This window comes from Zonotrichia leucophrys, chromosome 2, assembly GCF_028769735.1.
Source record: "Zonotrichia leucophrys gambelii isolate GWCS_2022_RI chromosome 2, RI_Zleu_2.0, whole genome shotgun sequence".
In the NCBI taxonomy this organism is placed as follows: domain Eukaryota; kingdom Metazoa; phylum Chordata; class Aves; order Passeriformes; family Passerellidae; genus Zonotrichia; species Zonotrichia leucophrys.
Genome location: NC_088171.1, coordinates 119,251,702 through 119,268,354, shown reverse-complemented (window position 1 = coordinate 119,268,354; position 16,653 = coordinate 119,251,702). Strand labels below are relative to the sequence as shown.

At 36.9% G+C, this 16,653-nt stretch overlaps 1 protein-coding gene across 2 annotated transcripts in view; it reads right to left on the bottom strand.

Annotated features, from left to right (window-relative positions):
• The window catches only part of PREX2 (phosphatidylinositol-3,4,5-trisphosphate dependent Rac exchange factor 2), a 176,244-nt gene that overhangs the window by 101,547 nt on the left and 58,044 nt on the right, over positions 1-16,653 (bottom strand). For both annotated transcript variants that reach the window (XM_064706194.1, XM_064706193.1), the window contains exons 8-11: positions 11,634-11,767; positions 9,973-10,076; positions 2,873-3,022; positions 230-374 (exon numbers count right to left, since the gene is read on the bottom strand). In XM_064706194.1, coding sequence (XP_064562264.1) covers positions 230-374; positions 2,873-3,022; positions 9,973-10,076; positions 11,634-11,767 — 533 coding nt within the window. The remainder of the gene's footprint in view (positions 1-229; positions 375-2,872; positions 3,023-9,972; positions 10,077-11,633; positions 11,768-16,653) is intronic.

Sequence of the window (16,653 nt, the reverse complement as noted above, 5' to 3'; positions counted from 1 at the left end):
CATATTTTCACCATGCCCTCTGGAGCCTTGTCTCTTTAATAGAACTACTCTGAAAATGAGAACACATTCATGTATTTCAGGCAGACCATTTTACATTATGGCTAAATTCTGTGAGGCAAATAGGCCTAACAGACATTACAAATGAAGAGCAGTTTCTACAGAATCCCAAAGAAGCTTTAAAATGTGGGTTTAGATGGCAAGAATTCACACTAACAAATGTATATACTACCTTCCAAGAAAGCATTTGGGGAAAGTGGTTAATTTCCTCTTCCTGTCTTTGATGAGATTCCCTTGTTTGCACATCATTTTGTACAATCTTTCTCCTTGCTCAGAGATCATCACCCAAGTGTCCTGTTCCATGCCCAATTTTAAACCTGCCAAAAATGCATTAACATTTTATGAAGTGATATTGCCATTATATCTCAGTATCTTCCCTGAAATGGAAAAGCAATACTGATACTTTACATCCAAAAAAAATTGAAGAGCTGGTTTTCATTATTTTCTCATGATCAAGTTAAACCACGAACATCTGATCTTCATAAAGCCTAACCAAAATATATTTTTCTCACAGAGAAGTTAATTTGTTAGTCTATCTACATCACATTTATTTTGCAGTAATAACATACATCAGTATATGAACACTTGCAAGGGAGTAATCATGTCTTCACAAGTGTAAAATAAGGAGACTCGGTTTTGCACTGACCATGTGATAATAAAAAGATCTGCACTGAAAGGAATATTTTTCAAATTTCAAGTTAATAGTAGTAACAAGTTATCAGGTATGCATATGCTAGTTTCACATAGATAATTCACCCCTTTTCCACAAAAGCATTCAGGCTTGGCAGGGGCGTTGGAACTAGATCTTCATGGCCCCCTGCAACCCAAGTCATCCTGTGATATTCCATCTGAGTAAGGGTCTGGTACTCTTTAGTTTTGAAAATACAGCCTGAAGAAATGCGTCTGTCATGAGAAGCAAATGGTGATACTGGGAACTGAACAACATCCAGGAACCAGATAGCAGTGATGTCACATAAATAAAACTCGGAGTACCCCAGGGAAAAGAAAACTTAACTAATACACTACTTCTGGAGTTATAGGATGTTGATGCTGTTATTTGTATTGACATTTCAAGTAAGGTCATCACAGTATCATATCATCAATCTTAAAGATGACCACCTTTGAAATAAATTTCTGAATGCCTCAGGGGTTTACAGGAAAGTCAAGAAATTGACAGAAAATTTCTGCAAGAAATTTCCAATACATCTTGATTTCCTCTAGCAAGCAAATACAGTCTACAAAGTGGTCCCAGTTTATGATTTTATTACAAAAGATGAAAACTCTGCTAAATCATTTAATTCAGAGCATTACTTCAGCTCCTTTTTGTTCAGCTTCTGCTACATGGATTCCAAGTAAAAGAAGAGGTTTTGTTTCTCTCAGTCCATTGAATCTCTGAATCTTCCAACTCATTTGGTTTTCAACAATTCTGTGTTGCAGTCTTAATCTATGTCGGTCTCATCTCCTCCTGGTTTCATGGTTTTCATAGTTTTCTCCTTGGAAGCAAGACCACTGAGAGCATCAGGACCTGAAAGCTTCCACAAATCATAGGTTGCTAAAATCCTAAGACATTGGCTTTGGGATGGCTACCTCAGACCTCCAGCTTGCCAAGTTTAGCTCCAACTCATTTCTATTATCAGCTGCTCAGTTGATTAGTGTGAAACAGTAAGAATTCATCAACATAAAATACAACTACTTACTCTGTATTTCAGACAAAACTGGGGTATTTTGCATTTGGCACTATGTCTACCACACTGCTTTTTCATTTTTTAAACATTTTTCATATTTTAAAAGTGTTGACAGTTTAGACCTCTAAGGCATTTTTTATCTTTTCTGCTACAAATTCCTGATGACACTACTGATTAGCTGGTGCTGAAACACCCTACTTGAAACTCTGATCCTACAAGAGATTCTAGAACATCCAGTACTCAAATTTAAAAGATAAAAGAAAATATTGTTAGTGTCCATCTACAACAGAGGCACAAACCAACAGTTACTGCAACAGGTGATGGAAAATCTACAAAAATCAGGAAAAGAATCACAGATCTGAATACAAGGTCATATTTTCTCTCAACATCAAGTCTCCAAACAGCACTACTAATTAGGATATTTGGGGTTTCAAATTAAATTAGTTCCAGAAAATTATGATGCATCATCTTTCCCTGCTTCTACTTGGTGCTGGGTTCACCGTGAACATGTGAAGTTATTTGTGGTCACATTTGAGATCAGGATTATATTTCATCCAAGTATTCTTCCACCTTAATTCAGTCACTCAGAAAGATAGTAGTTTTCCAAAGGTGATTGGAAATGGTGATTACAATCTTGGGTAGGAGGTAATACATCCAAGATGGAGCTATGAATGTGTCATGTACAATTTCAGTTTGGATCATCTGCATTAAGATCCAACAGAAAAAGCCTGCACATTTAGGTGATTCCAATGGCCAGTCACAAAGGAAATCAGTGCATACAAATCCCACGAGGCATTTAGGATAGACCCTCAGATACCACAAATCATGATAATAATACACTGGTCTCAATGAATTTATGACAATTTATACTGGTTGAAGATAAGCTGTAAAATCACAGATTAAATCATCTCCCCATTTCTCAAACAGCATTTACTACCAGCATATATGATTCAAGACATCATGCCCTTCCCAGTACAAGTTTGATTCATTTTTCCCAGACTGGTATTCATAAATCTTCAGCTGAACCTGACAGGACAAGTTTGCCTACCAGCTGGTTTTGCTTTATACCCCAACATAAAAATACAGTATGGCTTTCTGGCAGAGCAGCACAAGGAGGTTTATTGACCTACCTTTTCTTCTCTCTCGCTCTTTCAAAATAGCTTCCAGCCATTCTTGCTTCTCTTCAGGGGTTTTTGCCATGCATACAAACCATTTATTCTTTGCAGTGTTGTGGATCTTCCAGCCATTAATAACAGTGTGGCCACTGCTGTGGTAGTCAGCTGGGAATAGATAAAATTGCTTAAAGAGCATCAATTCATAAAAAAAGCAACAGCAATAGTTGCCACAATTGCTAAAAACTTATCACCACACATAAAAGTCCAGAAAATACAGAAGAATAAAATTTAATTTTAAGTTATCTCTGCCACCATGAACTAGGTTATAACTTAGTAATCTGTAGTTTTAATTTTTATAAATAGTGTCCTTTGTAAAATGTAACAGAGATTTGCCTAGCATAAGGAAGAAGGTATAAAATCAACACTAAAACAGGCAGAGTCCTATTAAAAGAAAAGATAATGGTACTTTGGAGTGCTTTTGTGTTAAACTGAAATAAATAATTCCTTAAACAAGCAGCATTGCTCTTTCCCCCCTTAAATTACTGAGTTGCTATGCTGATTGACTTGATTTACTATTAAGTGTAAAAAAGGACTAAATATGGAAATACAATTTCAATTTCACAAATAATCAAAGCACAGACATTTGGAGTATCTTTACTGGTTACCTGAATAAGCAAGTATCTACCCTTACTAGTTTAAACAAACTGGAATATAATAAAGGTGTTCTGATCTAAAAACCAAATGCACAATTCCTGAAATATGTTCCTAACAGGCTTATGTTTGATGGGCACATTATGAGAGGTAAGGGTTGCTGATGCTCTTAGATAACTAGAACTCCTGACATGTAATATGTAAAAATATTTATGCTACAGAAATCAAATTATTTACTATTTATTACTCTATATTTACCTCTATAGCAATTTATTTTACCATGCTAGTCCATAAATCTCATTCAGAAATTCCAAAACTAATCCCCTAACTGTCCTTCACTAGGATTACATGAATTTCTCAGGGAAAAAATTGTGAGGGATAAATGCCTTATGATAAGAAATAATCTTTTTTCATAAAACACAGAATACAAAACTAGAGCTAGCAACTGCAATACAAAACACTAAGAAAAATCAAAGGTCAATATTTTCTCACCACAAACTTTCATTAAGTGGCAAAAAAGTCCTAAGGCCAACCCTGAACTAGTGCAATAACCACACAGCTTTTCATTTAGTAAATACTTTTTCAGCCCTATTTTTTATGATGAGATGAGATTTTCTGAAACTGAAACCCTTGCTGAAATGCTTGCTAAGATTTATCATAAATTTCAGCAGACATGCTAGTATCCTTTCAATAACTTTGCATTTTAATTAGATGGAAAGCAGCCAAGCTTTGTGTACCGGGCTGGGAAATGTCAGGAACTACTAGAAAATCATGAGACTGATGGCTAATTTCTAAACCAACAAAACTTTCTAGTACTCAAAGCACGTAAAAAAGTTTAAGCAAGTCTATGACAGGGGAAAAAATGAAGTTGTTTTTTCAACATCATGTTTATGCCACTCATTTATCATATTTTCATTTGCATAGCCTACGCGTAGTATCCTTTGTTCCTTTAAAAACATTGTTTCCTGAAAATTACCCATCATACTATTCACGCAGTCTTAGAAAATCAGACCCAAAAGTCAGGAACAAGAAATAAACTCTCGACTGACAGACTGCAGACCCTTGGGATCAGAGGCAGAAGCACTACTGGAGGAAGTTAAGGTTCCTTTGTTTATTTATTAAGTTAGAGGTGAATACATATAAAAATACCGGGTCATAATTTCCCTGTGGTCTTTGTTACTGTATGTTATCAGCACAAGACATGTTGTGTAGGAAAATGATTACTGGTTCACTGAACCATAGCAGTTAAAATTGTGGCCAAAAAAAATCAAAAATGAAGGCTCAGACTTACAAATGGATTCAGATTGCCCCACTTTGGACAAAAAGTTGGTGTCACCTTAGTAGCTTAATTCAGAAAAGAAAATGGTGTGCCCAGACACTTGAATCTCTCAATGTAGAGATGACTTTTTAAATATGCAGCTTCCTTGGCCTCTGAGGATTTGTAACTGCAGGGTGAGGAGCACCCTGGCTGTTTGGCCACACTCACCTCATTCCACCACAAACTCCCAGAATTCTGGGAAAGGCCCAATCACCAAGCCAGGGATTATGACTGCCTAATGCATACAAGAGGGCACTGAGCTCAGGGGGAGAAAAACATGTAGCAGTTGTCCAGCTTGGCTATAGTACCACCCTGCTGTGATGCCCACTTGGAATTCAGCCTGTCTCCAACTGCAACACATCTGCTTTCTCCCTTGCTCTTCACACTCCCCATGAAGGGGAACAATTCCTACAATCCTCCAAGGCTCCCATGAGCAATTTGTTCTCCCCAATACACCCATGTCCCTAGTCAAGAGCAGTTCAGCATTACACTGTCATCCCATATCAACTCCTACCTTCTCTGACCTGGCCATTGGGCAAAATCTGGTCAAGAGCTGCTGGCCAGCCAGAAGGTCTGCATGTCCTGCCTGCCCAGCTGCTCTGCACATCTGCACACTCCTCACACCAATGCAATCACAGCTGGCAGCCAGGCTAAACAAAGAATTTCAAAACCTGACATAATGATTACAGAAGGAAGAAGAGCACGAGACTGCTGTTTGCTCCATGCAAAGTCTGAATGAGCAGGATCAACAAATCATTAAACCTACAACTTCCCTAGGAAAGGTGATGAAAGATGACATCATCTTTTAATGTGACTTGGTAATACATTACAGCTTGTAATTTGAACTGCAATATATTGTTCAAAATTCAAGACTCATATTTTTGAGTGATGAATAAGAAGCAATTTGTTGTAGCCGTATACAAAAGAATTCTCTTCTTCCCTAAAAAAACAAACACAATTCTCTGTACTGAACTACTTTTACATTTCTTAGGGGTTCTTAGGAGCATCAATTATTAGAAATGCCAAGGAAATAATTTCTGCACAATATCAACTGCCACTCTCCATGTGTACTTTTTGATGCAGTTTCCAGCCACTTTTATCATGTCGAATTTTTCTATATCATGCCTCAACTCAAAACTAGAGAGGACAGAACTACTATATTAGCAGTAAACATAAATCTAGTATTTCCTAAGTCTCAAGTGCTTTTCTTCATAAACTAAGTACCATTCATTTAATGGCTGATGAATGCCTTTAGAAATGTATTTTTCTCTCAAAAGTGAATTTCAGAAACTGGTACAGAAAAAAGAATACGATTACTATAAAACCACATTTCTAATACTTGCAAGTGATTGTGTAGCCACATTATTTTAAGATCATAAATAGTTGGCCCTGATAAATAATATGCATTCCACTTTAATCAGTGCAATCAAGAAAAAACAGAGTGCTTCATGGTGCTGAAACAAAAAAAGAAAGCTGACACAAACTGTACTGCTCAGCCAAGGCCTAATTTCATCAAAGAAAAATTGCTTTTCAGAAAAAGCTTTGTTAATTTCTGTAGGCATGTCATTAGCATGATAATAAGCCACACTGGGAATCTGTTTTGCTATTTCTATGCTTCTACTCACAAACAACAAAGATTACATTCCTACATCTATCAATGCTGGAAGCAAACACTCTCAGATGCCCTGTTCCCTGGAGCTCCACGGTTCCTTGCATAAAGTGAGCAGGGGATCCCAAAATCTGCAGTATGTAAGTGTGGAAGTACCATCCAGACTCAATGGTCTTCGATGTCTTTAAAGAAATCCATCTGGAGTGCATTGCAAAGAGTCCTGCACAGATATGAAAATATAAGCACTCTGCACCCAGAGCTTCCACTCTAAATCAGGAATTACAGAAATTGATAGGTAATAGATTATTAAAGAGAATAAAATAATACAATACCAAAAAAAGCACACACAAAGCTATTGTGAGTGACACTAGGACAGCCATATCACTCCTCTTGGGAACACAATGAGACAAAAAGAAAACAGCAGAATAGTACTGGGCTACAGCTCAAACATGGATGACTACAAGGGATGAGAAACAAGACATCTGGGTGGAACAAATGAGAACAGCAAAGAAAGCAGGACAGACAAAGGTTAAAGAAGGACATCAAGATCTTAGTGAAAGAAAAAATATCTGTGTGAGGAAAGGGAACACAGAAGTCTCACAAGGAAGGAAAAGAGCAGGTAGAGTTTAATAAAAAAAACCAGGGTGACAAGAAAAAGGCAGAAAGATGTCACAGGCCAGGGAATTAACACAGAAATTTCAAAGAACCACAGAAAGGAGGGATGAAACAGCAGAAATGAAAAGGATGAATAAATTTGAGGATATTGAATAAACTGAAATGGAAAAAGCAGAAAATGTGGTGATAAGGAAAAAATACAGGTAAAAAGAATCATAGCATAGTTTGGGTTGGAAGGGCCCTAGGAAATGTCCCTGCAATGAGCAGGGACATTTTCAGCTAGATCAGGTTGCTCCGAACTTCATTCAACCTGACTTCAAATGCTTCCAGGGACTGAGCATCCACCAACTCTTTTAAGTTAGAAATCAGACTAATCAAACCATTAATGATGTCACAGAAGTGTGGAAAGGAGTATGGAGTCTGGAAATAATATGCATATAAAAATGAAAAGAACTGATATGGCTCAGGAGAGCAAGGGGGAAGGAAGCATGACCCCTCCAGGACTGGGTACAAGGCTATAAGAAATGGGGACAGTAGCCAAATTTCCTGGGGCTGAAGGAAATTAGACAACTGGTGTCTGCATAGAGGAAGACTATTTGTGCTTAGCCACATTATAATTGAAGATTCATTGAGGAATCCATTGAGGAAGAAAACAAACAGGCAGGAAGAAAAATGAACAGTGTGAAAAAGATCAAAGACTGAATAGCTAGAACAAGTAAATGAAGAAAGGTAGGACAGATAGAGGATCAAAGAAACATTTCCTAAAGCCAACACTAAATCCATAACAATATGTGGGGAGGAGTCAGTTAAAGATGAATAGTTACAGAATTCTTGGAATATTCATCAGGAAGAAGATGGTGGGTACAATCATCTGGACACAGTAATGTTAACATTTAGAAGCAAAAAGATGCTGTCTTAGAAAGTGACATGATGCAAACAGGGAAATTGTCTTTTATTTCTAAAGCACATTCAGGAAGATGAAAGAAAATAAATGAAAGGAAGTCAAACAGTACATGACAGGAAAGACTGAAATAATCAGCTCTTTTTTTTGCATAAACAAAACCTGAGATTTTATACAAAAAAAGCTAAACATTGGGCAGTGATACAGGCTGGAAAAGGGGAATAGCAGGGCAAAGAATATTGAATGAAATATATTCAGCTCAAAGAGGCATGAAGAAATTCACTGCAGTGTACCCATAGATAGCTTGAAATCACTAACTAAATCAGTGGGCCTGGTGAAGGACATAACCCAAAACAGATGTCAAGGAGTTCTTACAAAAAATGTCTGGTAAGCAAAGACAATGAATCAAGTGTGACACCACAGTGCTCTACCTTATGTTCAGCATTTTCACCATTTTCAGGAATAGCTTAAATGGTTCAGTGGTAACATTGTCATGGAACCAAGTCAAGAAGCATCGCAAGAGCTTTGGGGAACAAGATGTGAATTCTGAATACTTAACAAATTGTACAAATGGTAAGATAAAACTTCAGTAGAGAAAAGAATGGAATTACCAGTTCTACTTTTAGACATTAATACACTATAAAATATAATGGGATAGGCACCAGTACTGCACAAAATGCTCTGGTCTTCTTGAACAATGAAAAATAATGCTCTCAGAAAAGCCAAACAATCCTGGGATTAGTAGCAGACATCCCATGTTGCAGCACTACAGTAATTATTCTGGCACTGGTAAAATTTCAGCTCTAGACACTTCAGTCATGAATTCCAAGCATTTATTAATGTAATTTCTTTATAAAATTTAATGAGAATGACAAAAGACAGAAGCAAACTCATCAAAACACAAATCCAAAGGATAAAAATAAAATTACAAAATAAGATAAAATACAAACACAACACATGAAAAAAGGTTGGAAGAGTTTAAAATAAGAGATGGAGCAAAGAGACAACAGTCTTCCAATAAACTATTTTGTTGCAACAAGAACAATAGTCCATTTTTTCTCCAAGTCAGCTCTACTGTCTACTTCAGAAAAAAAGAAGTGAGCAAACTATTTTGAGCACAAGAAACTCAAAACAGAAGAAAAACTTAATTTTAAAGAAATATTCAATTCATATAAAGCTTACTTAGAACTAAATTAATTGTTATTAATGCTCAATTTGAGAACAAAATTACATTAAGAAATGCTTAGAATCCGTAGTAGAGGACAAATCTAACACTATTTTAAAATATCAGGAAAAGCAATATATAACTCACAGAAATTCTGTCCAGAGTTACATATTTGCTATGCCACTACAAGTTTCACATAACACTTTTTTTTTTCCACTTTACATTAAAAAAGCCCAAAATATTTTAATTGCAAAAATGTAAATATCATTAAGCTCAAAGGTTAAACTCAAGTTTCTAAAACAAAAATTGACGTGTCTAAGAGTACTTTGGGTTTTCAGTTTACTGATGCATATCATGAAAATTTCAAGTAATCTTATGGCTTATACCCCTAAAGACATTTTTTAAAAACCTTCCTTATGTTACAATTTGAGTATTTATAGTGGTTCATCCCAGTAGAGGTAGGTTTTCCACTTGCTGCTATAAACATACAATGTACCTAAGTTCTTTAAGAGTGCAGGAATGCTGTAAAGTGAGGTTAAGTATGTAATTTCAGTTGAGCAATAAATGTCGCCTTATTTTATTACTCTGTTCATGTAAGCATAAAGTACTCATCTATGGCTGCCCAGCTAATAATCGATGAAAGCAATGATGTGTCAAAGAAGCAGAATTTTGATATTAATAAATAGTGCTTTTAAAGCAGCATCTTCCACTTTCCTCCTAAATACAGGGAGCATTCTCTGTTCTCAAAGAAATTATGGAGCTGCATTTGATTTCATCACCTCAAAAGACAGCTCTGGAAATGAGCCACACAAATTTACTCACCTGTTCCATCATCTACCCACACAAATTTACTCACCTGTTCCATCATCTACGTTCTCCACTTCCATCACTTCCGTGTTTATTCTGCCCCGGAAAAGGTAACGGTGACCATCTGTAGATGCTTTGCTGTTCTTCAATCTCCTGAAAAAAAGAAAGAACAGAAGAGAATTGTCATTCACTCCCTTGTTCTATGTTTCTGCCCTGCTACCTGTACATGCAGCCTTTGGAAACCACTGTAAGGATCACAACACCTTAATACCTGTGTAATTGGACTGTGGAAATCACTGCTGAATGGGATGCTGATGATGGGAATGCAAAGATGCTACAGCTGGTACGAGCCAGCTGCAAACTCCTGCCTTAATGACAGCTCATCGAGAAAGTCTCACTCTGTAAAAGCTCTGCTCCAACTCTTGGGTACCTATATGCTGTTGTCTGCCATCCAAGACAAAAAAAAGGAGGGCCTTTCCTCCTAGCTGTTGTGGTGCCCCTGTTAGTCTAGAAATTCAGCAAGGGGGTAATGTGACTGAAAAAAATCAAATGAGGACATCTTTGGATAGAAATCTCAACCTACACACATCAGCATTGTAAGTGGGATTTATGTAGGGAAGAAAGAAGGCAACATCTTTTCTTCCTAATGTAAGAGTTAACAGAGAATTGTAATTAAGGAGTGCTGAAGATTGTGGCAGTTTCACTGCAATATGTTCCAAAGCACCTTGCATTGCTGTAACTGTTCCCAGTGAAACCAATGCCTTTGGAGAGCCCCAGTTCTAGACATCTTTTCAGACCTCAGATAAGCCAGGGATTACTGTCCATACATTTTTGCCTACAATAATTAATACTGTATATCAAACAAAGGTCAGTTCCTGAGAATTAAGGATCTCCTGAATTTTGACCTTCATCCACTCCAAAGAGGTACTAATTTTCAGAAAATTACCTGCCTCTCAATTATTACTTTATTACTGTCCTATGAGTAACTCTATTACACCATAAATGAGAATATGGCTACAAAAATATGCAACTTAGTGGAAGACAACTGAAAAGATACTATGTAACCAGCAACTTATTTGGAATTGCTGGACAACAACAAATAGCAGAAAATTTTAAAAGAAGATGTGTCATGTATCCAGGAATCTATTGAATATCTACCCAGGGATATGTATTTAGTGGCTACTCTAAAACAACTCCTGGATTAAAGAGACAAATTTGAGCATCAAGAGGGATATTTGTACACAGGAGAACCCTTATTTCTCACAACATTATCTACAGAAGCTTGCCGCTGAACTAAGGAATTGCTCTTTGGAATGCAGCAAGCAGCAGCTTTCTGGTTGTTTTCTCTGATTACAAATATAAGGCATGAAACTCTTGTATATTTAGAGACTTATTTTATTGCACAAGCTAGAATACTAATTTGTTTGAACTAAAAATTCAGACTGTTTACACTTCCTAGAAGAGAGTGAGGCCATCACATATAACCTGCTGTGGAAGGCTGTCAAAACAGATTCTTTTGCCCCACACTTCACTACTAAGATCCTGCACCCATAAAATTTTTTTTCAAATTGCTTGAATTATATAATTCTCTTTGGTTGGTAAGTTTCTTCTAAAAATGTTAACTTTTATGCTGTGGTTCTTATGGAACACCATATTCAGGATTAGCTTTACTGTAAGAAAAACACATTATTTTTGAAAGTAATCATTTACCTGTGCTTTTTTTTGCAGTAGACCAGAAGATTATCAAAAAGAAAAAATATCCTCTCTTGGATATTTCCTGCTGAAATTTTCAGTAGTAGTCCACTTCGCAGCATTTCTGTACATGTGTCTGTGATGTTGGACCCCTAAAATTGAGTGGAAAGAGAAGATTCTTTTAGTAAGAACTGAAGTACTTTGCATCAACTAAGGAAAAGTTTCTTATACAAACTCACAAGTATAACAATTATCTGTAAAGAACAAGTCATGGTAATTTATTGCATTGTAATTATGCAATCATCTGTAATGATGCTTAATACTAGCTTTGTGAATAGACAGTTTAATCACAAAAAGTTTCCAAATTATATTACTTTTGTGAAAAGACCTCTCCTGAAAATCAGGCCAACTCTATCCAATAACTCCTATCCTCAGTAACTTGATTCAGAAATGTGTGAAAATGGGGCTTTACAAGACATAATCTATGCCAAGATGAAATTGGAAGCTGAAGCAACCTGGGGCTTGAACATGACTAAGGGTAGATACTTCTACACTAGAATAGGCTAAGCACAGAAGCAAAAATTAAAACCCAACAAGATATAAAACTTGGGGAAAGCTAAGAGTGGCACGTGCAGCTAGGACAGTCTAGTACATTTCCTCCTAACGTACTCCAAAGACATCAGAATTTTGGTAAGGTTTAGATGTTTAGGATTAAACTTCCAATGCCTCATTTTTGCTTCAAGACAGTTCATTCATGTAAAAAAGCTGTCAGGCATTTTCGTAAAATTTAATGAAAGAGAGGCAACCTTAACAAAGGAAAATATTTTCCAAAAACAAAATATGAAAAATTCATGGTACCTGTATGTCTTGTAAAGAGAAATTTACTTCTCAAGGAAGCCTACCTTGAACTCTGAGGTGCATTTTGCTAGTCTGAAAAATCATGCTCCTGTGGGGCAGAGCTGCTGTCCAAGTGCATGCCCATCCAGACATGCAAGCCTATTGATAATTTTATTGTCTATTGTGCTGGCTGCAACAAGCACACACCCAGGGTTTGAAGCTTCCTGACTTGAGGGAGTCAAAGCCTTCTTGGAAAACCTGAAAAACCAGGGCTCTCATCATCTACACATGTTCTGAATGGTTTAGGCATGTGATAGCTGCAGTTACTTCCCCTTCTTGATCTAACCACAGTAGTCCAAAGAAAAATGGATTCAATTAAGAGCCAAGAAGCAAACACACATTCTGCTCTCACAGTTCTTCATCCTTCTGTCCATCCTTTGTATGTCACAGCTGTGAATATTGAGCAATAGCTCAGGCTGTCCTAAGGAGAATGCAGTCTGTTTACAGAGATAAGTGAGATTGCACAACCATCACACTGGAACACAATCCAGGTCTCCAAGCAAAGCCACTGCAGGGTCTGTACTAACTAACCACTACAGCTTCCATCCAGGATCAAGTGATCAAACAAGCCAAAGATGAATGGCACCTATAGCCACTACAGCACATTTCCCTTCTTAAGACAGCATCAGTAACAGCATGCTAATTTTACAGTTTTATTCAAAATCAAACACTGAAACATTTTAAAAGCACACTTAGTGATATAAATTAGGCATAAATTAGGGCTGTGTGTAATGCTTGTTGACTATAATTACAGAAAAACAGGTCACTTTTTTCCATTCCATTTCATTGCTTTTGTGTATTAAAGAGTAAACAATATCTTATTCTGTGTTTCAAATTTGCTGGAATAGTACTTACTAACAATTTGCATTTTAAAAGGTTGGATACTTTCTAAAGGGTCTCGGTTTGTTTTTTACACAAAACTTCAACTTGGCAGAAAAATAGTAGCTTTTTGTAAGGAAGCCAAAAAATATCAGCTTAAGGCTTCAGAATTGTACAAGAAGTTTCAGCTTTCTAAAAAAGGACGGAATTCTTTTCATAGAAAGGATTTTATAAAAAATTTTGTCCTTTCTTATTGAAGAATTTCATTTTCAGCATAGAAAAACACAGCCTTTTCCCAACAGTCCTAACAAGATCTGCTACTGCGCCAGCATCTTGTCATAAAATAACACATTTAATACATATTTTAAGTATATATAATTCAGACTACCTGACTTATTTACAATCACCTCATTCATTATTCAAGTTTGACATGACAGTGTGGCAGTGAGGGACATCTGTCCCACATTATTACCCTTTGTTATCCTCCTAGTTTTGGTCCCTTTGTAGAATATGCTGCTAGGTGATAAAAACAAGGTTCTAGAGGTACTTTTTTCCCTCTGAGACATTTCATCCAAAGACTGAACAGTGTCAATGTCACCTCTCAGATACCTTCTGACAAGATCAAAACCCATGCTGGTGTGATTGCAGGTCAGTGAATTTTGTTAGGGCTGTTTTATTTGCTGAAGTCCAAGGGAATAAGAAAACAGGACCAGAAGTCACATCTTGTTGTCCTCCATAACACTCCAAGTGCAGAAAAATCCCCTGTCACTTCCCTGCCTATGTAATACTTAGGACTTGCCTGTTTCTAGACTTTAGGTGGGCATAGAGCAGAAATGGACAGAAATGGAAGGGTATATTATCTGAAACAGTGCTGTTTCTACATCTGATCTGATCTCCACCACATCCCTTGGAGATGAAAAACATGCCTGAAGAAGGGTGAAGCAGAGAGCACACACAAGCACTGCCAAATATACCGTGCAATTCAAAGGGCTGACAACCATAACAAGCTTTCATGAAGGATGGAGCTACACCTTAACCCTCCCAGGGGTTCTCACCAGAAACACCAAGCTACAGCTGATATCCAGCCCAGCAGGACAATTCTCTTATCCAGCTCCAAGCTGTCCCTCTCATGGGGAAGAGTCAAGGCTGCAGTAACAAACGAGAAGTCACCCCCATCTCAGAAGCAGGTGAGACTTTCTGCTGCACAGCTAAAACTGAGCTACGCTACCTACAACATCTTTGAAACAAGTATTACCAAAGCTTTCTGATACAAATGTGTTTTCATTAAGCATTCACACTCAAACTACCCTAGGAATTTCCAATATGAGCAACTTGAACTTAAAAGCAATTTGCTATTTCCAAGTTTTCATGGACATTTAAACTCAGCGCTTGTAAGAGGAGATGATAGAGCTGCTCAACCTAAGTGTAAAATCACTACTACTATGCTATTCATGCCTCTGTATATTTAAAGTACCTGCAAGTAGAAATCATGGCCTATTTTCAGTGAAACCAGTGATTTTGTAATCTGTCAATTTGAAAATGCCATGTATTGTAGAAACAAATCTATTCAAATCATCTTCCAACAAATCACATAAATAATTCAGTTGGGGGAAAAAACAACCTGAAAAGCAGGCTTATACTGTGAATCTGGACTAATTTTGCCTCCATCTGTCCTACTAGGTCACTAAAGACTGTACAGCAACCCTCTTCTGTGGGCAGCACCTCAAACAAATACTCTGTGCCCTTTGAGGACAGCTGGTATGGAAATTAAAAGCCCATCAAATCTTGGAGCCTGATGGCTATTTAGGAATAACTGGCTTCTGAAAACCTTTCTGATAACCACAGGCGTCACCTATGATTCTAACTAAGGAAACAGCTCAGGTGAGAGGTCTGAAATGCGGGCTACCAGGACCATATCAAAAAATAACAGCACTGGAAAGACAGAGACTGTATCTCAGGTAAAATATTACTTGATGATAGGGAATCACATCAATGAGTATTATCTGGAATGGAAAGGAACAGAATACCCCATGCTACTGTCACTAAGTGGCCTATGACTCACATTGGGTTGTTCAGCTTCCAGCTTACAACAAATGCAACAATTTTTTCTTCTCTCACTGAAACATCCACGCAAATTTTACTGACAGACTCCTTGAGCTGCAACTGAGACAGCCACCTACACAAGTTCTGAATTCAGGCCAATAAATTAAACCACTTAGGAAATTAAGTGAGAAGGTCATTATATTCAAAATCATCTTTCTTGAAACAGATGTTCCTTTTTTTCCATGAATTCGTATTTTTATCATAATAAACACAAGCTTCATTTTATGACACTTAAGTATAGGAATTCAAGTCATGCTTTGATCAGATTCTAAAAATAGTCTTTATTTTTTTCCCTTTCCTTCTAGTTGGGGCCAAGCAATGTGCTAAGCATTTCCTTCTGGAAGGAAATCTCCAACAAGTTTGCCTCTTTATTTTCAGCACTGCAGAAAACCAGATGTTTATTTAATTAAATCCACTCTCAAACATTGCATTCAGGAATTTTTTTTTTTGTAGTTGTTGTTGGGAATCCTTCAAATACTGTCAGCTCATATACATGTCCTGGAATTCTTACCACTTCAAGGACTAACCTTACACTATGTCTGAAAAAGATGCACATCTTAAGATCAAGGCAATTTTGCCAGATTGTGCACCCTGTGGTTGCCATATGATATCAAACCCAATCAGCTAAAATACAATAAACACCACATAACCCTACTGGAAACATCCTATTTTAAGACAATGGCACTCTTTCAGAGTTCAAGCGTACATGAAACCCTAAAATGAAATCTAGGAAGAATGGAGATGGAAAAAATAAAACAAAAACCAAACAAACAACCCACCAAAGCTGGTAGGAAATTACTTTGTTACCGAGTAGAGAATACATTCTGAGCACAAGGAGAATAAGTCTGTTTCAAATGCTTACTTCCATACTGTTACCATTCTTTCTTTATTGTTACCTTTGCTCATTAACACATTTCCAAAAGCAACCATATTTCCTACCAGATGTTCTACCTAGAATTCAGAAGAAACTTAATGCAGGAAAGGGCATTCCCTGATAGAGGTTTGAGAACAGTAAGTTCTTAACCAACTGATATGACTAATAATGCATTGAGTTAATAATACTGTAACTTTATACTTGAGTGTGTTCATTAAAAAGGATTTGAAAAATATCTATGACTCAGACAATGGAAGCAGGTAGAAGAATTTTAATCACTGTAGTGCAATAGAAAATTTAATTGAAAAGTTAAAAATAATAGAAGGAATAAAGTGGTGATAGACA